Genomic DNA, 23,663 nt, shown 5'->3' with positions numbered 1-23,663 from the left:
AGTGATATGGCTTTGAACAGGGCTAATCAGGTATTCCTATGAGAATATTGCCAATTGTATTGCTATCAAATAGATACAATTTCAAATGAACATTTGATAAAGTGCCAAATCAAAGATTATTGTGGAAAATAAAAGCTCATGGTATAGGGGATAATATATTGGCATGCATAGAAGATTCGCTGGCTAACAGGAAGCAGAGAGTAGGCATAAATGGGTCTTTTTCAGGATGACAAGCTGTAACGAGTGGCATGCCACAGGGATCTGTGCTGGGACCTCAACTGTTTACAATTTATACAAATGATTCGGATGAAGGGATTGAAGGGATGGTTGCCAAGTTTGTTGATGACACAAAGATAGGTAGGAAAGTAAGTTGTGAAGAGGACATAAGGAGGCTACAAACAGATATAGATAGGTTAAGTGAGTGGGCAAAGATTTGGCAGATGGAGTTTAATGTGGAAAAATGTGAAATTGTCCATTTTGGCAGGAAGAATAAAAGAGAACCTTATTATCTAAATAGTGAGAGGTTGCAGAGCTCTGAGATTCAGAGGGATCTGGGTGCCCTAGTGTATGAATCACAAAAGTCTAGTATACAAGTACAGCAAGTAATTAGGAAAGTTAATAGAGTGTTACCATTTATTGCAAGGGGAATTGAATACAAAAGTTGGGAGGTTGCACTTCAGTTGTACAGGGCACCGGTGAGACCACATTTGGAGTACTGTGTACAGTATTGGTCACCTTATTTGAGGGAGGTTGTAAATGCGTTGGAAGCAGTTCAGAGAAGGTTTACCAGAATAATACCTGGAATGGGTGGGTTGCCTTCTGAGGAAAGGTTGGAAAGACTAGGCTTGTATCGGCTGGAGTTTATAAGAATAAGAGGTGATTTGATTGAAACATATAAGATCCTGAGGGGTCATGACAGGGTGGATGTGGAGAGGATGTTTCCTCTTGTGGGAGAATCTAGAACTAGGGGCCACTGTTTAAAAATAAGGGGTCGCCCATTTAAAACAGAGATGAGGAGAATTTTTTTCACTCGGAGGGTCATGAGTCTTTGGAACACTCTTCCTGAAAAGGTGGTGGAAGCAGAGCCTTTGAATATTTTTAAGGCGGGGTGGATAGATTCTTGGTAAGCAAGGGGGTGGTAGGTTATCAGCAGTAGGTGGGATGCAGATTTCAGATTACTATCAGATCAGCCATGATCTTATTAAATGGCAGAGCAGGCTCGAGGGGCTGAATGGCCTACTCCTGGTCCTTGTTCATATGTTCGTAACATTAACATCAGACTCATTGATTTTGTTACAGGTCTCTCCGAGCAAAGGCGGTGGTGAGTATTTAAATAATTATAAACTGTTGAAACACTTGCTGCTAACTGTGAGATGTGTGAAAGTGTCTCTTTATAACTCCACATTTGCTCTGTATGATCGAGCTGACATGGGCTGAATTTTCCATTCTGGAGACTGAGTATGTGGCAGGCGGGAAAGTCGGCAAAGTTCCTGCTGGGCATCCGGGCAGCTGAACACCCGTGATCTCCTGCTTTCAGCTCACTAACTGTGCATCTGTGAGGAACTCAGCAAATCTTGTGGCGAGGTGGGCAGGAAGTCGCCCACCTTGCCATTACCTCATAGGGTCAAAGGTCCTGGCACCATAGTTAAACAGCACCCGGACCAGGAGCTCCACATTACTGCTCTAGAGTCCTTGTGGCTGCAGGTCATACTGGAGAAGTTCGCAGATGTGAGCAACCACATCCTGGGACTTAAAAGGGCGACTCTGGCATTGCCTTTCACTCATCTCTAGATAAGAGCACAGCCAGCGATACACCCATTGGTGGGGCCAATGCTCGAAGTTGCAGTGTTCCATGTTCGCCAGCCTCTTGACCTTATAAAGGCCCCAATTCCTCTTGCTCCTCCTGGCAACCTGCGATGGGCCCTCCACTTCCTCATCTGGCTGAGAGTCATTACCAAGGTAGCCTACAGCCTACATCATCGGCACCTCACTGGGTGTGTGAATGAATTGAGGTAATACATTTAATGAGCATGTCCTTTACAGATTCCCTCCATCTCAAAGCCAGCAGACAAAGCCAGCAGCCCTTCACCTGACCTCCATCTAGACATGGCATCCCCATCCCACCCTTCCAGGTAAAGGACACCATGGAGGGCCAGAGATGGGTTTTCCTCCCGTTCATACATGAATGTGTATAGAGACATTGCTCTTTGACCAGGGTGATGAGAGACATGTGCAAGAAGCCTCAAGTAGACACTTATCCACTTGTCTCCACTACTCTCGAAACTCTATAGAGAGACCATTGCCCTGGCAGCATAGAAAGACTAACTACATGATCCCTTGTCGGCCATGACCATTCATCCAGCAGGATGGAGGTTTGAAGTCGGGAGTTGCTGCCTTTGCAACCCGTGCCCCTTGGAAACATCCACCTCTATCCCTCCCTTCATCCCTGCCTCTGACTGCAGCTGACAGCAAATGGCACAGAATGAACTGCAACTCCACACCTTGCTGGGATCTCGATGTAACGAGACCCATGAGTTGGAAACAAACCCGCTGCACTGCAGCCTTCACCATAGACAGGAGAACACAAGTGAGCATGGCTGACACCCAGTCGCCTCATGATTATTAGGGTGTCCCTTTAGTCGGCCATTTGTGCTGACCTTGAACTCCACACGCCTTAAGGACCCTCCTCCCACCTTGAGGAATCTCACTGTTTGACTAACTGCGTGGTCAAGTCAGTTTGGAAAAATAGTGCATGTCACCTTTCAAACTCACTCCGCCATCTTCTACCCCCCTCCTATCACCCACCAACTTCCCCCAATCACCATAGACCCACCCAATATCACCATTCCTCTCCCATCTGTCACCCCCTTGAATGCGCCCCTCCCATTACCCTGGACCATAATCCACCTCCAAAAACCTTCCTTCCCCTCAGAGCCAACACCTATTACAGTCCCCATGCCCACCCGGACCCTGCCCCCTCCCATTATGTGACCCACCCGATGAGACCTTCACCTACCACACTCTCACTCTGGACCTGCCACCCTACCGCATCCCACTCCCCGCTCTGACTGTAACTGTTCCTCCTATCACCAGTACCGCGAGCCCCCAGGACCCAACACCATCGACCCTACCCACTAAGACACTGCCCCCTTCCCCAGACACTCTCACCCCCAGCTTCCCCCGACATTGACCCCAGCCCCCACCCCAACTTCCCCAGGAACTCTCCCCAACCCTTCCCTGCTTAGCCTGAATCCCCTGTCCAGCCTTGGCACAATGTTTGCTAATGGCACTCAAGTGAAGTTATGTGAGGTCCCCAGGAAGGTGAAGGTGAAAGCAGCATCTATGGACCTCAAAGTCACGGAAGACTTGAAGCTCACCAGGTGCACTGCACTTATATACAGTCATAAAACTGAACGTTCTAAACTCTCCCTGGCAGCGAACTTAATTTGGAGGGGAACTTAATTCTGGCAAGGTGGCCATTTAATGAGCATGCATGAGATGCTAATGTATGCAAATGTGGTTCCCAACATTGTTCATCGGGAAGCTCGAAACACCTTTAACCCACCTTGGAAGTCGGGAGAGCAAAATTCCAACAGTTTATCCCACCTTAAAGAAACAAATTTTTTGCCTTCTGCCAAATTAAGTGCCCCTGCCCACCACGATTCCCACTGCTGGTGCGAGTGGAAAATTCTGCCCATAGACTAATTAGGGTCAATTGTACCTATTTCTGGCAAGCAGGATTGGGCTTGAAAGGATCAAGCGCCTTTTTCCCAATCGCTCCGATTAACGTTCCAATGACTTCAGTGGAAAGGAATGCCAGGCAGATTGTAAAACAGGAGCCAAACCACTATCACCCACCCGGCCTGGGTCACAGCTACTATCAACTCCAGTGTAATTATTTTCAATATTGGGGTTATTGGACAGGCACTAACCTTTTTTCCCAAGATTCCAGATTGTTCCTATGAACAAACAGATTTAACTCATGTTAAGTCACTAACTCCAGGTATAAAAGAGGTGGAACTTGGTTGATTGGGCAATAATACAATAATATCTGTATTTCTCTCTTGATTTTCACTCCCATTGATTTTTCCGGCACTAATGCTAAGCTTCCAAAGTGGCGTTGTGGAAGGACAGGTCCATTGGGAAGTGCGCTGTTTGCCATATAGATAAAGCCAAAAAATCAGCGTTCATCGCCCATACCTGAAACAGGAGTTTGACATTTTGTGTATGTAAATGCCGGGCCTAATGTCTGCTGAGGCCCCATTGTAAATGTATTTTGCCCAGATTTAGCAGACAACAGCAATACCTAGGAAAACCAGGCAACCCCTCAGCTCCAGTGTAACCTGCCTCTCTCTCCCAAATATTAATCCTCAGTTCCAACACAGCCCATCCCACTCTCAAATATCAATCGAAATATCAACCCATGGAGTAAATGTTCACTTCCCTTTCATGTACAGTAATTTGGAGGTGTGAATTGTCATCCATTATGTCACTGACCACTAGAACAGACACTGTACAGAGGTAAAGTTTTGAACATTTGAATGGTGCCTGCTCTCTGCAGCTCCTCTCAGCACTTTTTAAATCTGTTTTAACACATCACTGGAGCCAAGGCCTAGAGTTTTGAGACTATGGGGCCTTCTTTCTGAATGTGTGCTCTTAGCCTGAAGCCTCTACTGCTGGAACTACATCTTGCAAAATCCCAGTCGAGATCCCCATGATTTTCCTGGGCTAATAACAACCCACTTGTGGTGTTATGGCACCTTTCCCACAGTGAATGTTCCACTTCATGGCAAGAAGTGGAACCGAGGAGCAGTTGAAAGAAATGGGTGAGAGCACGAGCTGGAAACTTTGAAGAGACTTTGAAAGACTGGGATGCCATGATGTAAAGATGCTGGGTGCTGGGTAGGGATCGCAACAATTAATGCAGAATGTGTGAACCAACTCTCAGGGAGGGAGGTCTGATTCCAAACCATGGTTGGGTTTGCTCATCATGCTGGATAGCTACCCATCCTGGGCAATGTATCCCTGATCATCAGCGATGGATATGTGGCCCAGCAAGTTGGCTGGAAAATCCCTTAATTGATGGATCATCATCTGTGGCATTATCCAGTCACCGCAGGTCATCAAGGGGTCCTGCTTGTGGCCCGTTCACTGAGCAGAATATGTCCAGCTATCTAGCTCAGCCACTCACCGTGCATTTACTAACCGGTTATCAGGGGAGGGGAGTTATCACAGCACTCTCACTTTGTCTCTCGCTGGGGTTAGTTTTTATTGTTTTTGTAAAGCAGGAAATTGTGAAATGGCAACTTTTTTTATATTGATCTCTGAAGTCAAGATCTCACTCTCTCACTCTCTCTCTCAGTCTCTATCTCCATCAATCCTCTCTGTCTCTGGATTCTCATTTACAATTCTTCTGAATTCTCTCTCTCTCTCTTTCTATTTTTCTTTCTCCCTCTCTCCCTCTCTCTCTCCCTCTCTCTCACTTCATGGACTGTAGCAGTTCAAAAAGGCAGCTCACCACCGCCTTCTCAAGGGCAATTAGGGATGGGTAATAAATGCTGGCCCAGCCAGCGAAGCCCACATCCCTTGAATGATAACTCTAATGCTCTCTTTGTTAACTCTTTCCCTCTCCCCTCTCAACCAATCTAATTCTCTCTAATCTTCTTCTCTCTAATTCTCTTTATCTTTCCCCAAACTCCAATAATCTCTCTCTATTCCTCTGCTCTCTCTCATTCTATCTCTCTCTTTCTTGTTCCTCTCTCTCCCCCTGTCACCGTGATTTCCCTACAATCAGTTTCAGTAGCCTGTGAGTGATATTAGTGCATGAACACTGAACTTCACTAACTCTGTGTCCCCAAACCTCAAACAGGAGGCCTCATTAACAGAGATCACATAATGGGCAAGCAGGAGTGGGCAGGGAGGACTGGTCACATGGCACCTCCAGGGCACTCGGAGACTGTACTCCGAAGACCGGGAGTCACCCCAGGATGCAAAGAGGCACTTGACTCTCGAACAGTGCAGTGCAGCTCAGGTCCCGGAATCTAGGGATCATCTTCATGAGGAAAGCCAAGCACTGGGAGGGACAGAGAGAGAGAGAGAGAGAGAGAAAGAATCTAACAAGCAACTCTCTGAAGAAGCATATGCTCCAGTCAATGAACGTCAAAGGTGGAAATAGATGCAGCTTGGAAGAGGGATTTAGGGAGGGTGTTCCAGAGAGCTGGATCTACAGGGCTAAGGTGGAGTCGCACAGGAGGCGAGAGTCAGAGGAACAGAGGCAATGGTTTAGGACACAAGGTTGGACAAGGTTATACAGGTAGAATGGGGTAAAACTGTGAAGGTATTTGTAAATGAGGTTCAACGTGTTGAATTGGGACAGGAAGAGACCAAACGGAATAAAACCAGAAAATGCTGAAAATGCTCAACAGGTCAGGCAGGAGAGAGAAACAGAGTTAACATTTCAGGTTGAAAGCCTTTCAGCAGAACATCCACAATCAAATGGAGGCAAGTGGGAACAGGGCTGAGCAGGAGCAGCACTTACAGGTAGCAGAGTTTTTGTTGAGTTAGAGTTTGAGGTGGGCTCCCCGAGGAGGGTCTTTGACCTGTCTCCACGGTAACGCTGCTACACCTGAGTCACAAGCTTTACAGTAATTGTAATTATACCCTGTGTGGCTGGGTGCCAGTCTGGTCTAGACTAACAGGTGCCAAGACAGGTTGACACCCAACAGAGGCAAGCAATATGCTGACTCTGGGAGCTTTAGTTGTAGCCTGTACACCTGCTGCCAGCAAGCACCGGGTGAGATCAGCAGTCAGCACTGATCACACCATGCATTTACTAGCCGGTTATCAGGGGAGTGGAGTTGTCAGAGTGCTCTCACTCTGTCTCTCTCTGGGGTTAACCTTGACTGTTTAACGGATAATCATGAGATGGCAACTTGTTTTACATCCATCCCTGAAGTCAAGATCTACTCCTCTCTTGTTCACTGTCTCAGTCTCCTTCCATAAATCATGGCTGTCTCTGTCTCTCTTCCCTAACTGTCTCTTTTTCTCTATTTTTCTCTGTCTCTCTTCTCTCTTTCTCTCCCTCCCCCCCTCTCTCTCTCTCTCCATGTCCCCCTCTCTAATTCTCTCCTTGTTATCTCGATCCTTCTCCCCTCCCAACGTATCTAATTCTCTCCATTCTTCTCTCTCTAATTCTCCCTATCTTTCCCAGATCTCCAATTACCTCTCTCTACCCCTCTGCTCTCTCACTCTCTCATTCTCCGTCTCTATCTCTTTCCGCTTCCTCTCTCTCCCTGTTACCATGATTTCCCTATAATTAGTTTAGCCTGTGCGTGTTATTAGTGCATGAACACTAAACATTCATTCACAGGGATCACACAATGGACAAACAGGAGCTGGAAACTTGCAATGCCCCATAATCCTGAGTCTCCACTTGGAATGCAAAATCAATCATCCCTAACATCATCCAGTGACTCCATGTTTCCTGCTTCTTGTATTAACCTGGTTATATGAAATAAACAGGTTAACAGCTCCAGTCAAATAGGAACTGTGTTAAGTTCCAGGAATGTGAAAAGCAATCAAACACTAACATCGCCTACAATCATTCCTGGGCTTCTTAAAACAAATTACAAAGAAATTTTTCTCGTCAGATATGGGAGATCTGTAACTCATAACCTGCAGGAAAAAATAAACATAACATCTCACTTTAATACACCCCCACTGTGGGCTGTCCTGTATTCTAAGCCCTTGTACTTTCAACAGATTTTTTCGTCTATAAACAGGAAAATCTCACAGAGGATTAACATGCACAATAGGCCCTTTCTGCATTCTTCAAACATATCAGGACCTTTGTCCCCATCAAACTTTAGCAAGTTATAAAGTTCCATTGTGAAGGAAAGCTTTATTTACTGTGACAAATAGCACGTTTTTTTCAGGTGACCTAATTGTGATCTTTGAACCTTACCAACAGTGGCAGAATCCAGTCTTGATTGGCTGAGTGCCCTTGACCCTGGTTTAGCTACCTGAAACCAGGCTGTACATCAAGGAAGTACATCCAGCCCCCATCTAACTCAGCCTTTGCTCTATTCACAGAATTGGCAAAGCATCACAGCAGCCCATTGGCCAATAAAACTGAAGGAAGCACGGAGAAGATGAAGGCTGGTAAGAGTAACTAGTAATTAGCTGTACTGTATTTACCCTCTCTGGGATGTACATATAATGTGAGTCACTCAGCAACAATTTGATGTCTGATTCATACAAGAGTCTGACAATCTTTTAAACTTAATTGTCTCAGGAATTTTAGGTACAATGAAGGCCCAAGTTTGGAATCAGCATCCTGTGTTGCAAAAACATCTGAAAAATGTCCTCCCAGAAATTGGGTCAAAGCATTTTCCAGGCATTCCTGGCTGCCCCCTAAAACACACCCTTACAAGAGAGTCACCCTCTTTTAGGTCCCCTCACCAAAATTGGGCAGCATTGAACAGAAAAGCATTGGGCCTGGCCTCGGTCCTTCAGCAACCCCTTCAGCCTAAGCAACATCTGTTAACAATTGTCCATTTAGTATAAGATGAGCCAGGTACAGAGTTAAACTCCTTTGACTGCACCCAATATAGCAATGGACCCAATCACAGAACAGACCTACTTCCACTCCTCACTCCAGCCATCTCTTTAGTGCTATACTGAGAGCTGCTGTGGGTCTCTAGATTCCTGTGCTCTGTAACTTGCTTTATGATTATCCCCAGCTGTCTCACAATAACATATCAGAAGGAAACCATACTCAGAAAAAGAAGAGGGGGAGGGATGATAGAGTTCTGAATCAGAGCAGAATTAATAATAACTACAAGCACTGACTGAAGGTTTGAGTTACAGGGAACAGACTGAGACAGCAATACCATACATACATCTCACATGCACACATATATTTGTATACATACATATATTTGTATACATACACACACATTTATATATATATATAGATATATTCACATTCATCCATTAAACCCATCAAGTAACGTGGGTGTTTTTATGTGGTGATACTGCACTATGTGTTATCATCCCATGAGCTGAGTGACGTACAGGAGATTAATGAGAGTCAACTAGACCTGGAACTTCCATTCCAGCCTCACTTCCTGTTCCATGGAGTGAGGATTGTAAGAAAGAAAGACTTGCATTTATGTAGCACCTTTCAAAATCTCAGGATGTCCCAAAGTGCTTTGCAAGCAAGGGCATACTATTGATTGTAGTCGCTGTTGTCGGAAGTGTGCAACTATTTGCACACAGCATGATCCCACAAACAGCAATGTGATAATGATAATCTGTTTTGTGATATTGGTTTGAGGGATAAGTATTGGACAGGACACTGGGAGAACTCCCCTGCTCTTCTTCAAATATCATCATGGGATCTTTTATCTCCACGTGGTAGGGCAGATGGGGCCTCGGTTTAAGATCTCATTGAATAGACAGCACTTTTGACATTGCAACACTCCCTCAGAACTGCGACACTGAGAGTGTCAGTCTCAATTGTGTGTTCAAGTCTCTGGAGTGGGACTTGAAACCACAACCTTCTGACACAGAGGCGAGGGAGAAAGATCCACAGAGCCAAGGTTGATACTTAAAAGAGGAATTTCAGATCCATGCCACTTGCTACCAAATTTTCCCTGGAAATTGGCAATGATCAGCTGCCAGGCTTCACAACCCTCTGAATCTTTGCGAGTTTTGCTTTGTGTACCTCTTGGGTTGAGCATGGAGCTGTGACCATTCCTATTCACTCCACTCCAAGATGTATAACATGCATTTATATAGTGCCTTTAATATAGGAAAATAAGCCATGGCACTTCAAAGGCACGATATCGAATTAAGTTTGATTCTGAGGCACATAAGGAGCAGGAGTAGATCATATGGCACCTCAAGCCTGCTCTGCCATTTAGTATGGTCATGGCTGATCTTCTGCCTCAACTCCATTTTAGGACAGGTGAGCAAAAGTTTAGTGAGACATACTGGGAGGTTTTAGGGAGCATCTTAAAGAAACAGAGAGTGAGGCAGAGAGATCTAGGAAGGGAATTTGAGACCTTATGGGCTATACAGCTGAAAACACAGCCAGCAATGGTGGAGCAATTAAAACCGAGGTCAGAATTGGAGGGAGAGCCGATATCTCAGAGGGTTGTGGGGCTGGAGGGGAATACAGAGATCGGGAAGGGAAAGCTGTGCACACTTCAGCTCAGACACTGAACAGTCAGAGCTCTCATGCAGTCAGACCTGGACAACATGCAAGCTTGGGCTGATCAGTAGCAAGTAACATTTACACCTCACAAGTGTCAGGCAATGACTTTCCAAGAAGAAAGAACCTAACAATCTCCCCTTGACACTCAACAGCATTGCCATCACTGAATCCCCCACCATCAATATCCTTGGGGTTACTATTAAGCAGAACCAGCCCCCATCCACCACTTTAAACATTCACTTCCTCCACCACTGATGCACGGTGGCAGCAGTGTGTACCATCTACAAGATGCGCTGCAGGAACACACTAAGGCTCCTTCGACAGCTTCCAAACCCATGACCACTACCATCTAGAAGGACAAGGGCAGCAGACAGATGGGAACACCACCACCTGGAAATTCCCCTCCAAGTCACCCATCATCCTGACTTGGAAATATATCGCCGTTCCTTCACTGTCGCTGGGTCAAAATCCTGGAACTCCCTCCTTAACAGCACTGTGGATGTATCTACACCACAGGGACTGCGAGAGTTCAAGAAGGCAGTTCATCAACACCTTCTCAAAGACAATTAGGGATGGGCAATAAATTCTGGCTTTAAATGAAGAATAAATAGAAAGAAAATAGAAACTGCACTTTGAATCAAGCTGAACAGCTTGGATAAAGATAATTAATGTACCCTCAATTTTTTTCATGCATTGCGCAGGAATATTTAGGTGTGTGGGCGCTTTAAATAGTTTTGCACGGCCACACACACACGGTAACTTAAAGGAGCCAACTTGTGTGCAGCCTACGTGATAGAGTGTCCACCAATATTCATTACAAGCCCACCAACTCCCACAGCTACCTCGACTACAGTTCCTCACACCCTGCTTCCTGTAAGGACTCCATCCCATTCTCTCAGTTCCTTCGCCTCCGTCGCATCTGTTCTGATGATACTGCCTTCCGCAACAGCATTAGCGACATGTCTTCCTTTCTGTTGAATCAAGGATTCCTCACCACCGTAGTTGACAGGGCCCTCAACCATGTCTGACACATTACCCACACTTCTACCCTCACCCCTTCTCCCTCTCTAAATCGCAATAGGGTTCCCCTTTTCCTCATTTTCCACCCTGCCAGCCTCCACATTCGAAGGATCACCCTCCACCATTTCCGCCAACTATAGCATGATGCCACCACCAAACACATCGTCCCCTCCTCTCCCCTGTCAGCATTCCATAGGGACAATCCCCTCAGTGACATCCTGGTCCACTCCTCTATACCCCCAACACCTCATTCCCTTTCCACGGCACCTTCCCATGCAATTGCAGAAGGTGTAACATTTGCCCCTTTACCTCCTCTCCTCACCGTGCAAGGTCCCAAACACTTGTTCCAGGTGAAGCAACATTTTATTTGTACTTCTTTCCATTTGGTCTACTGTATTCACTGCTCCCAATGCGGTCCCCTCTACACTAAGGAGACTAAGCGCGGACTGGGTGACCGCTTTGCGGAACACTTTCGCTCAGTCCGCAAGCATGATCCAGACTCCCTGTTACTCACTATTTCAATTCACCACCCTGCTCTCACGCTTACATTTCTGTCCTCGGCCTGCAGCAATGTTCAAGTGAAGCCAAACACAAGCTTGACGAACTGCAGCTCATCTCCTGATTACACAGCCTTCTGGACCCAACAACTCCAGACCATGAACCCTGTCCTCCATTGTAATTTTTTCCCCCAAGTGCCAGTCTGTATCTTGTTCTCACACATTTGCTTCCAGATAGCACTGACCTTTATTCTGCTACTAACACTTACTCTGGACCAATGCTTTGTTCCATTACTACTACCATTACCACTCCTTTTGTCTTTTGTTCCAAGACATCTTTGGTATTTAATCTTCCTCACCCACTTTTGTTCCATCTTCCCTTTTGTTCCATCTGACCCTCCCCCATTTTTCAACAGCATAAAACCCATCACATTTCTACTCTCTCCAGTTCTGAAGAAGAGTCACCTTGGACTCAAAACGTTAACTCTGTTTCTCTCTCCACAGATGCTTCCAGGCCTGCTGAGTTTTTCCAGCACTTTCTGTTTTCATCCCGGTCCTTAAGGCTGGTGCTGATTAAGGTGAGACATATTCACCAAGGCTCCTTCGTCAGCACCTTCCAAACCCATGACCACTACCATCTAGAAGGTCATGGGCAGCAGATACATGGAAGTTCCACCACCTGGAAGTTACCCTCCAAGTCACTCACCATCCTGACTTGGAAATATATCGCCGTTCCTTCACTGTCACTGGGTCAAATTCCTGGAACTCCCTCCCTAACAGTACTTACACCACATGGACTTCAGTGGTTCAAGAAGGCAGCTCACCACCACCTTCTCAAGGGCAATTAGGATGGGCAATAAATGACCTAACCCGCGATTGCCCACATCCTATGAATGCTCAAATAAGTAAAAGCATTGCTCCCTTGGGTCCCCAATTGGAGACCAATGTGCTGGTTAGCAGCCAGGGAAACAGCCTGCTTGCTAAAAGGGGCAATAGATAAGGGGCCATTAGTCCCTGAACTCTCCCATCCTCCAGCCTAAAAGGTTTCCAGCAGTCCTCTGAAGCTCGATGGGGTTGTGTCCCTGTGCTTGATGTAAAGGAGATGCCCTCCAGCTGACCCTGGCTCCTGAAAGCCCTGCGATAAACAGCTCCTGATTTAAAGCCTAATCTGTTTCCTGGCAGGCAGTGTGTCCCTCCGTGCTGTCTCACAGTGTGTTCATGCTGCTCTGGTAATGGTAGCTTCTGCCACCCCCTGGAACTCCGGTGGTACTGCAGGAAGGCAAAACATGTCACAAACTACAGCAGCATATAAAGGTATAGAGACAGAATGAGGGATTCAGAGGAAGCAAGCAACATATACTCCAGCTGTGGCCTAACCAGAGTTTTATACAGGTTCAGCATGACCACTCTGCTTTTGTACTCCATGCCTCTGGTTATGAAGCCCAAGATTCCATATGTTTTGCTAATGACTCTCAATATGTCTTGTCACCTTCAAAACCACACGAATCCCCAGGTCCCTCTGTCACTGCACTTATTGTGAAACATTACAGAGAAAGATCTCCTTACTCTTATTGTTGTTTGTCTTGGTGACCTATTTTTGGATTCAATACTCTGGGATCACTGGTTAGGGATCTGATTGAAAAAGTGAGATTCTGTGGAGGAAGCTGGGACTCAGGGTAACATTCCCAATGTTCTTAAATCCGACTTCATGCTGCCACGTAGGGCAAGTTCTTCGAGGCCCATAACTTCCCATCCCCAGAAGGTCATGCCCAGGGGATACCCCAGGAGGTGCGCTGGGGGAACCTCCTAGAAATCCCCACGCAAGGACTGCATGGGAATTGCCCAGGAAGTTCAAACTTCCATTGGGAAATTACCCTGAAATGGGAACCATCCGATACTCCGATTTAAATGACTACTAACTCCTGGGTAACTATAGTACTGACACCCCAGACCCCACCATGGGATCCCCCGACTACCTCCCCAGCCTCTCATACTCTCCACTTGCCTGGGTGAGTGCAGTTTCAACAACACTCAAGAAGCTCGACACCATCCAGGACAAAGCAGCCCGCTTGATTGGCACCCCATCCACAACATTCACTCCCTTCACCATCAACGCACAGTAGCAGCAGTGTGTACCATCTACAAGATGCACTGCAGGAATTCACCAAGGCTCCTCCGACAGCACTTTCCAAACCCACGACCACTACCATCTAGAAGGACAAGGGCAACAGATACATGGGAACACCACCACCTGGAAGTTTCCCTCCAAGCCACTCACCATCCCAACTTGGAAATATATCGCTGTTCCTTCACTGTCGCTGGGTCAAAATCTGGGAACTCCCTCCCTAACAGCACTGTGGGTGTACCTACACCACATGGTCTGCAGCGGTTCAAGGAGACAGCTCACCACCACCTTCTCAAGGGCAATTAGGAATGGGCAATAAATGACCTAGCCGGCGACACCCAGATCCCATGAATGACTAAAAAGATATATAGAGGTTTACAAGATTGTGACAGGTTTAGGTAAGATAGCGAAAGAGAAGCTGTCCCCAATAGCTGATGGTTCAAGGACTAGGGGACACAGATTTAAGATTTTGGGCAAGAAATATAGGGGGATGCAGTGAGTGGTAATGAGCTGGAACTCACTCCGTTTGAGGGTGATGGAAGTGGAGATGGTCAATGATTCCAAAAGGAAATTGGATGGATATTTGAAGAAAATAAACTTGCATGGCTCCAAGGATAGAGCGGAGGAATGGGACTGACTGATTGCTTTATAGAGAGCCAGCATGCACTCAGTGGGCTAAATGGCCTCCTTCTGTCCGATAGTGACTCAATTACTCTATAAATTGTAGGTGCCAGCCATGGTTCAGTGGTAGCACTCTCACCCCTAAGCCAGAAGGCTCCCACTCCAGGGACTTGAGCCCATAATTTAGGCTGAAAATTCAGTGAGGTACTGAGAGTGTTGCACAGTCGGAGGTGCTGACCTTTCGATGAGAGTTTAAGCTTAGGCCTGATTTGCCTTTTCAAGTTCATGTAATAGATTCTATGGTGTTATTTGAAGAGCAACTGGGGAGATGTCCAGTGGATTTATCCCTCAACTACCCTCATTAAAAACCAATGGGGTCATTGCCAGCAATCTTAAGCATCTAGTTATTCTTCTCTCTGCTGCTTATTCACTAACATTCAGCTCTTTTGTTGTTGGCCAGCAATGTTTGCAGTGGAAATTACAGTGGAGAAGGACAATGTAACAGGGGAGACTAAGGTCTTGTCCACCACTAGTGTGTCCCCCAAAAACCTCAAGCAGCAAGGTGTCAAGGTCTATGAGGATGACCTCAAGGTGATCCATGAGGTGCGGAAAGGTGATGGAGCAGTGGAAAATGGAGTTCATCTTCTAAGTACCACAGAAGTTGATGAGCTGATACAGAAAGCTGATAAGATGACAGACTTTAGTAAAGCAGTGGTTCCTGAGGGGAAAGGACCTAATCAACTTGAGGCTGACAATCAGACCCCAGAAAAGCTAAAGCCAGATGGGATAGCCGGAGAAAATCTTAAAATCCTTCAGAAAACCCCAGGCGATGGTGCGGAGCCCAGCAAAGACCAGCCAGTGACCATGATTTTCATGGGATACCAGGATGTTGAGGATGAGAACGAGACCAAGAAGGTCCTAGGGTACGATGGAACAGGCAAAGCAGAGCTGGTGATGATTGAGGATGGTGACAGCAAGAATGAGAGGCCAGTAGAGAGTCAAGCTCCCCCAAATGGCACTGCTGCAGAGCCTGGAGCCCAGGCCACTGAGGAGAAGCCAGATGGGAAGGGAAAAGAGGCTATCAATGAAGCGAAGGATCTGAAGGATAAGCAGCGTTGCCAGTGCTGCATTGTGATGTGATTGCACCCTGTCTTGCTCTTATTGTACAGTTGGAATGTTATATGTTCATAGTCTTCAGATGCACCATATGTCTTCTAACGTAACACATGCTTTCAATTGGGGATGCAAGGATTGCAGCCAATCCATCGTGACTTAGCAAAGACCTACATTTTTATTGGAATTCAGTCAGAGCCTAAAAAAAAGCTGAAAGCTGATTGGCTGAATGATACCCTAAACATCATCATTTGAGTACAGTTGAGCTCCAATGAAGTTATCTTGATGATGACACGATGGTGCTGTAATGTCCTATTAGATTCATATTCAGTGTGGTAGCCAGATAAACAATTAACCCAATATTCAGTAGAGAAAGAAAATAGAATTGCAATTAACCCTTTAAAGTGGCATTTGTCCAGGCTGTGGTGTGGGGAGACAAAATTGACAGTAGGGCTCCCTGGAGGTGGGTTTTTTTTTTTGCATCAAAGATTGGACTGGTTACTCTGTGAGTCCGCAGAATCAGGGTTTGGAATAGGCTGTTAAAATAGGCCCAGTAACTCCTTCTTCTTTCTGTGACTCTCACCAAAGGTGAACAGTTGGGAGGAAGATAAACAATAGTTTCAAGATTTTGTAAAATAAAGTGGTAGAACAGTGTACCTAATGTAGAAAAAAATAAAGTTAGAATTTAACAACCGACAGAATAACAAAGGGGACAGAACTGGTGAAAAAGGGATGTTTGGGTACATTTATTTTATTTTCTTCAAAATCAGATTTTTGGTGTGTCGTTTAGTTCACGGGGGCCAGTGTTACAGTAATAAATCTAAGCCTATCATCATTTGAGTATCTACATTACTGTAAGGAGATTTTTTTTTAATTTATTGTGACAATTCCCTGAACTGAAAACAGACTAAGTCAGCCCAGGGAGAGGGGAGTTTCTTGAAACCTGCCAGCAACATAAGGGTTAAAAATCGTAGTGCAAAACTCGAGGTATTATTCTACATCAGTGTAATTTTTCTGTCACCTGGTCAATCAGCGAAAACTGTACACACAAATTCATGATGTTTGGTTATCGCTTTTATGCAGTGATCCTCTCCTTCAACGTTGAATCCAATCAACGTGAATTATTTTGATCCTTTATTGAGCCACAGTGCCGTTGAGTTCAATCTTTCTACTTCCTGGTGAATATGATGCCTTAAATGATCCGAATAAGCAAAAATAAACTAATGTCAATACTGTAGTTTGGTCATTTTGGATCACAACTAGTTCGCCCAAAGGGGTTATATCCTGCAGAAAATCTATTGCTGGACCAGCTTGGTGGGGTTAGTTGAGGAATATCCAGCAACACAGGGGAAGCCTTGCTGTAAAATATTGGGCTTCAGGACTAGAATCTTGACGAGAACCCCGAAACTAGATAAATGTTAGCTTTTTGTCCTACAAGACCACACACCTCCTTATTTCTTAAATAAAAACAGAAAGTGCTGGAAAAAAAACTCAGCATCTGTGGAGCGAGAAACAGAGTTAAGGTTTCGAGTTCACCTTTGAAAGAAGAGTCATACGGACTCGAAACGTTAATTCTGTTTCTCTCTCCGCAGCCGCTGCCAGACGGGCTGAGTTTTTCCACACTTTCTGTTTTTATTCCCGATTCCCAGCGTCTGCAGTATTTAGCTTATATTTCCTCTTTATTCCTTGTTGCTCGAGCCACAATTTTAATGCTAATTTAAACTACAACAGTAATTCCTCTACCTACAGCAATCACTGGCCTTGATTCCTACAGAAAGAATATTGCTTAGTCTATTTCTCCAGAATATACATTGAATAATCTTTAATCAAACAATGAATGCACATCTGAGACATGCAAGTTTGCTGACCACAGAGTTGTCATTAATATTGTAAGACTCTGTTACTGTAGATACTATCAATGCTAAATCATCTTTTGTTTTTCTACATTGAGATTTCCTGTAATATCCATGTCAAACTGGCAGCTGAAAAATCTTAGCCTGCAGAATCGCCTGTACTGTTTGGATTTTCTGAATCATTGCATCCCTAATTTGAATACACTTTTCTACATCACACTTAAGTCTTGAGCCAGATCAACCTATCTTATACACTGCCAGTCACCATGCACTACTCTCAGTATATATGTATGATGGGATACAATGGGACCATTTTATTTTTCTCTGCATGTTCTATAGCTCCAAGCAGATTACAGATCATTGTGACAGCAGTTAACTGATGTTGTACTTTTCTTACCCTACTGCAATCTGTCTGCAATTGTTTGCCTCAATACCGAATCTATTGAGACTGGAGACCGATTGCAACACTGTTGTTTCGGTGAAGATTCTCGTTTCACTTTGTACTCCAGATGCTAATCAGATCAAATCTGAATCGACCGTTCATCCGGATTAAAGAGTCAGGTGCAAGTGATGTGACACAAACCTTAGTGATCCTGAATTCACTATAAATCCAATCCAGATTTGAATCTGATTTGTACGAATGCCTAAATTTGAATTACAAAGAGGCACCACATGAAGTCACATATCTGATTGTTCCTAGGCTGAGTTCACTTTGTGTATCCTAGAGTGTGTATGTGTGTGCGTGTGTGAGTGTGTATTTGGCTGTGCGTGCCTATCTGTCTGCCTGTGTGTGTCTATGTCTGTGTGTAACTATGTGTCTGTGTGTGTATGTCTATGTGTATATCTGTCTGTGTGTATGTGTGCGCCTGTCTGTGTGTGCCTGTGTATAACTGTGTGTGTGTGCCCGTATGTGAGTGTGACTACATGTGTGTGTGTGTATATACCTGTATGTGCATGCCTGTGTGTATATATGTCTATATGAATGTGTATGACTGTGTGTATATAGACCTAAGTCTGTGCATGTGTACCTGTGTGAGACCATGAGTGTGCCTGTGTGTGTGAATGTGCCTGCATGTATATCTGTATGTATGTGTGCCTGTGTATATGTGCTTGTGTGTGTACCTACGTGTGCATATGTCTGTGTGTGCATACCTGTGCGTATATATAGAATGTGTTTGTGTGGGTGTGCCAGTGTGAATATGTGCCTGTGTGAAGGTGTGTGTGTGTGCTTATGCGTGCATGTGAATGTGACTGTGTGCCTTTGTATGATTGTGCCTTTATGTGTACCTGTGCGTGTGTGTTTGAGTGTGTGTGCAAGTGTGTGTGTGATCGCGTGTGTGTGTTAGTGTGAGAGTATGTGCGTGAGTGTGTGTAGGTGTGTGTGTAGGGGTGTGTGTTTGTAGGGGTGTGTGTCAGTGTGAGTGCGTGTGTAGGGATGTGAAGGGGGTGGTGTGCATGGGTGTCTAAGGGTGTGTATGTCAGTGAGTGCGTGTGTAGGGATGTGTCAGTGTGAGTGTGTGTGTGTGTACGGGGTGTATGTCAGTGTGTGTGTAGGTGTGCGTCAGTGTGTGTGTAGGGGTGTGTCAGTGTAAGTGTGTCTGTGTAGGGGTGTGTGTGTCAGTGTGAGTGGTTGTGTAGGAATGTGTGTGTGTGTAGGAGTTTGTGTGTCAGTGTGAGTGTGTGTGTGTAGAAGTGTGTCAGTGTGTGTGCATAGGAGTGTGTGTGCATAGGAATGTATGTGTGTGTGCATGTGTGTAGGAATGTGTGTGTGTGTGTAGGAGGGTATGTGTGTGTGTAGGGGGGCATGTGTGTGGGTGTTTGTGCATAGCGGGGTATGTGTGTGTGTGTAGGGAGGTATGTGTGTGGTTGTGTTTAGGGGAGTATGTGTGTGGTTGTTTGTGTTTAGGGGAGTATGTGTGTGTGTGTTTGTGTTTAGGGGAGTATGTGTGTGGGTGTTTGTGTTTAGGGGAGTATGTGTGTGGGTGTTTGTGTTTAGGGGAGTATGTGTGTGGTTGTTTGTGCATAGGGGGGTATGTGTGTGTGTGTGTGTAGGGAGGTATGTGTGTGTGTTTAGGGGAGTATGTGTGTGGGTGTTTGTGTTTAGGGGAGTATGTGTGTGGGTGTTTGTGTTTAGGGGAGTATGTGTGTGGGTGTTTGTGTTTAGGGGAGTATGTGTGTGGGTGTTTGTGTTTAGGGGAGTATGTGTGTGGGTGTTTGTGTTTAGGGGAGTATGTGTGTGGGTGTTTGTGTTTAGGGGAGTATGTGTGTGGGTGTTTGTGTTTAGGGGAGTATGTGTGTGGGTGTTTGTGTTTAGGGGAGTATGTGTGTGGGTGTTTGTGTTTAGGGGAGTATGTGTGTGGGTGTTTGTGTTTAGGGGAGTATGTGTGTGGTTGTTTGTGTTTAGGGGAGTATGTGTATGGGTGTTTGTGTTTAGGGGAGTATGTGTGTGGTTGTTTGTGTTTAAGGGGGTATGTGTGTGTGTGTAGGGCGGTATGTGTGTGTGTGTAGGGAGGTATGTGTGTGGTTGTTTGTGTTTAAGGGGGTATGTGTGTGTGTGTAGGGAGGTATGTGTGTGTGTTTAGGGGAGTATGTGTGTGGTTGTTTGTGTTTAGGGGAGTATGTGTGTGGTTGTTTGTGCATAGGGGGGTATGTGTGTGTGTGTGTGTGTAGGGAGGTATGTGTGTGTGTTTAGGGGAGTATGTGTGTGGGTGTTTGTGTTTAGGGGAGTATGTGTGTGGGTGTTTGTGTTTAGGGGAGTATGTGTGTGGGTGTTTGTGTTTAGGGGAGTATGTGTGTGGGTGTTTGTGTTTAGGGGAGTATGTGTGTGGGTGTTTGTGTTTAGGGGAGTATGTGTGTGGGTGTTTGTGTTTAGTGGAGTATGTGTGTGGGTGTTTGTGTTTAGGGGAGTATGTGTGTGGGTGTTTGTGCATAGGGGGGTATGTGTGTGTGTTTAGGGGAGTATGTGTGTGGGTGTTTGTGTTTAGGGGAGTATGTGTGTGGGTGTTTGTGTTTAGGGGAGTATGTGTGTGGGTGTTTGTGTTTAGGGGAGTATGTGTGTGGGTGTTTGTGTTTAGGGGAGTATGTGTGTGGGTGTTTGTGTTTAGGGGAGTATGTGTGTGGGTGTTTGTGTTTAGGGGAGTATGTGTGTGGGTGTTTGTGTTTAGGGGAGTATGTGTGTGGTTGTTTGTGTGCCTATACATGAGAGAGAACTCAGAACTACTTGGAGCTCACTTCATTTTTCTTGTGTTAATGGTTGTATTTATTTGATAACACAGTGATTCCAGGCACACCAAAGACGTCCCCAAATTACGTCACTATGAAAGTGGTTTTATTGTTTTCATTAATGGCAACTTTATTGAAAATGGGAGTAAACAAGACAATCAAATTTCCTTCAAATAGTTTCCCCATTTTGTTGCTCTCCATAACTGAAAATTCCCAACCTTCTATTGGAGAAATCAATATTTATATATAGAGCTATACAGATATATCTATTTTTAAACACAATGCCTGGGGAATGGGCATTAGCCCATGTTTAGATTTTACTAGCCTGAATGATAGGTCCAACACCATGGATATGCCCATCGTACATCGTACCACTGAGCATGCTCATTAGGTTAATAAAGTAGTCCCATTTTATTCAAACACATTCCAGGGGCCTGTGGCACTAGTGATCTCACATAAATTCCTAGGTGTAGCCTTACATGTGTAAGCATGTTGTGCACTTCACAGAAGTGCCACGCACCATGTCTGTCGTGCGCTTTTGGATTTCTGAGACTTTGTGCTACAGCTCTCTGTAGCAGAGAGGCAAAAATCTTTCAGAGTGCAGATTCCCTTCGTCTATAGGAAGTTAGGCTTTGTAACTAGTCGGTGTTCTTTGTTGTTTAGCGCTGGTATGAGCTGTGTTGTAAAGAGATGGAAACCCTTAGTAATTTCTTCTATATTACACCCCATTCCAAAATCCTATAGCTTATCAATGGGTTCTTTAGGGGCTTTTAAACACATTGTCCAAAAGACTATTTTACAACATTCAACTAGATAAACAGATTCCTAATATTAAGGTCCTATATTGGAGCCTGGACAATGAGTACTTTGGATTCCAAGTTGCAAATGATTGTCTAACTTTATGTTTTAAAATGGAGGCTTTGTTTTTTTTTAAATATCAGTTCCCATTGAAAACTTTATTAAAAGAAAGTGTAATGCATATATTTTTGTTATGACATCTTATAATTACTCTTGGTTTGTGGTGTGCGTTTTATACACACACTCACACCTCCACACACCTCAGTATGCCTGCCTGAAGCGTTCAAATGCTTATTTGGGAACACATAGTCTCTGGACTCGTACAGGATGAATTATACTTGCTGTATAATGTTTGCTCTATATTACAGAATCTAAACAAATCCTATAGGATGAGTTCAACACCAACAGAATTTTTTTTTGTTATGAGGGAAGTTATTTGAGGTGTGCGTTACAGTCAACTCCCCTTAGAAGCATGTGGTGATAAAACCAAGAGGTAGAATTTATTGAACTGCTTGCTGGCTCATTAATACTGTGTGTACAGGTATATTCTCCTTAAATCTCACCTTCACCAGTGGAGCAATCAACTAGCAACATCTAAAGGAGATTTGAAGTGGTAACTGAAATAGAAGGGTTTTAACTAGAACAGGGGTTCCTAAGCTGTGGGCCGCGACCCTACTGGAACAAGCAATCGGGGGTCATGAGCTCAGAGGCAGCAATGGTAGCTGTGGAGCGGAGACTCAGATTTGACAGCACAGGGGTCAACTTTAGGTACACACATTTACTTTTGCCTTTGGGCGTGGCTTAATCCAATGAGTTCTGATCACTGACACCAAAAGAGCCTACAAAATGGTAGGTGTATTAGCTTTTTTTGTGTGTCTGTATCCCTGCTGTTTGAACCCCCATCCTGCTCAACAACTTTCCCCCTGCACACTGCCCCCACCCCCCCAATATTCATCCTGGGGTCGCACCAAGTGTGAAGCATTTAAATGGTGTCACAGCAGTTTGGGAGGTTTGGGGAAGCACTGAACTAGAAGATCTAAGAAGTTGACTATCTGTACGCTTGATGTGAATCGGCCTCAGTTTACTCCTATCAGCTCTTGACAGGACAAGCTCAAGCATGGTCTCCACAAGATATGAGAAAAAAAAATTATAAGGAGCCGGTGTTTCATTAGAAGATTGGAACTGTAAACAAATAGGCGGAAAACTAAAAAGATAAGTTATAGAGCTGGAAGCTGCTCTTACCACACGCACCCAAGTGGAGTCGACTGTATTTAATTGTTTGGAACAATGTGAAATTTAATATGCAAAAATGTATAGTAATCAAAAATAAAATCTAGATGTGGTTAAACGGAATTGTTATTAATGTGATTAAATCCCAGGAGTTGGAATGTCAGTGTAAACAAAGCTAAAGATATTGCTGATACTGGGCTAAGAAACAGTCTTATGGCTGTATTGGACTTTCATTATCTCTGTTGATGCTAGTTTTCTGGATGAATGAGTCTCCATTTCTGCAAATCCTTTTGTGTTTAAAGATTTTTTTGTTTTTCTGTCAGTTGAAGGTTCCCATTGATATTGAGAACAAGAGGCCACAGATTTAAAGTAATCAGTAAAAGAAGCAAAAGTGATATGAGGAGAAACTTTTTTAGACAGTAGGTGGTTAGGGTTTGGAATACACTGCTTCAGAGTGTGGTGGAGGCAGGTTCAATTGAAGCCTCGAAAAGGGAGTTAGAGTGTTATCGATAAGAAAGAGCAGGGTTACGGGGAGAAGGTAGGGGGAATGGTGCTAGGTGTGTTGCCCATTCAGGGATCCAGCGCAGACACAATGGGCCAAATGGCCTCCTTCTGCACCCTAACAATTCTGTAATCACTCACTCTCTATTCCCACTAGTTTTCCAGAATCACTCAACATCTGTTTGAAATGGTTTTTGTTTTCATCAAATTCCTGTGCAGTTTGTCCTTTGGTTTCCCTCAGTTGCTGAATTTTACATTAAGATAAAAGCAAAATACTGTGGATGCTGGAAATCTTAGTCTACTGCATTCGTTGCTCCCAATGCGGTCTCCTCTACATTGGAGAGACCAAACGCAGACTGGGTGAGCGCTTTGCAGAACACCTTCGGACTGTCCGCAAGCATGACCCAGACTTCCCTGCCGCTTGCCATTTCAACACACCACCCTACTCTCATGCTCACATGTCC

At 44.8% G+C, this 23,663-nt stretch overlaps 1 protein-coding gene and 1 long non-coding RNA gene across 6 annotated transcripts in view; both read left to right on the top strand.

The window, feature by feature from the left end:
- The window catches only part of palm1a (paralemmin 1a), a 290,290-nt gene extending 273,460 nt beyond the window's left edge, over positions 1-16,830 (top strand). For all 3 annotated transcript variants that reach the window (XM_078555629.1, XM_078555627.1, XM_078555628.1), the window contains 3 exons: positions 1,300-1,321; positions 8,092-8,160; positions 14,943-16,830. In XM_078555629.1, coding sequence (XP_078411755.1) covers positions 1,300-1,321; positions 8,092-8,160; positions 14,943-15,622 — 771 coding nt within the window. In that variant the 3' untranslated portion in view covers positions 15,623-16,830. The remainder of the gene's footprint in view (positions 1-1,299; positions 1,322-8,091; positions 8,161-14,942) is intronic.
- A 2,007-nt stretch (positions 16,831-18,837) lies between these two features.
- On the top strand, positions 18,838-22,821 carry LOC144688733 (uncharacterized). Of its 3 annotated transcripts, none has more exons than XR_013578470.1 (4): positions 18,838-18,885; positions 19,003-19,098; positions 19,139-19,230; positions 20,351-22,821. It is a non-coding gene; the product is annotated as an uncharacterized LOC144688733 (long non-coding RNA). The 3 variants fall into 3 exon arrangements; XR_013578469.1 differs by having other exon boundaries at positions 19,003-19,106; positions 19,163-19,230; XR_013578471.1 differs by lacking the exon at positions 20,351-22,821 and adding an exon at positions 19,445-19,478 and having other exon boundaries at positions 19,003-19,106; positions 19,163-19,230.
- Positions 22,822-23,663: the final 842 nt, after the last annotated feature.

This window comes from Cetorhinus maximus, chromosome 13, assembly GCF_964194155.1.
Source record: "Cetorhinus maximus chromosome 13, sCetMax3.hap1.1, whole genome shotgun sequence".
NCBI classification, from domain to species: Eukaryota; Metazoa; Chordata; class Chondrichthyes; order Lamniformes; family Cetorhinidae; genus Cetorhinus; species Cetorhinus maximus.
The sequence above is the reverse complement of the archived record's forward strand: the minus strand, read 5'-3'. Positions and strand labels throughout refer to the sequence as shown.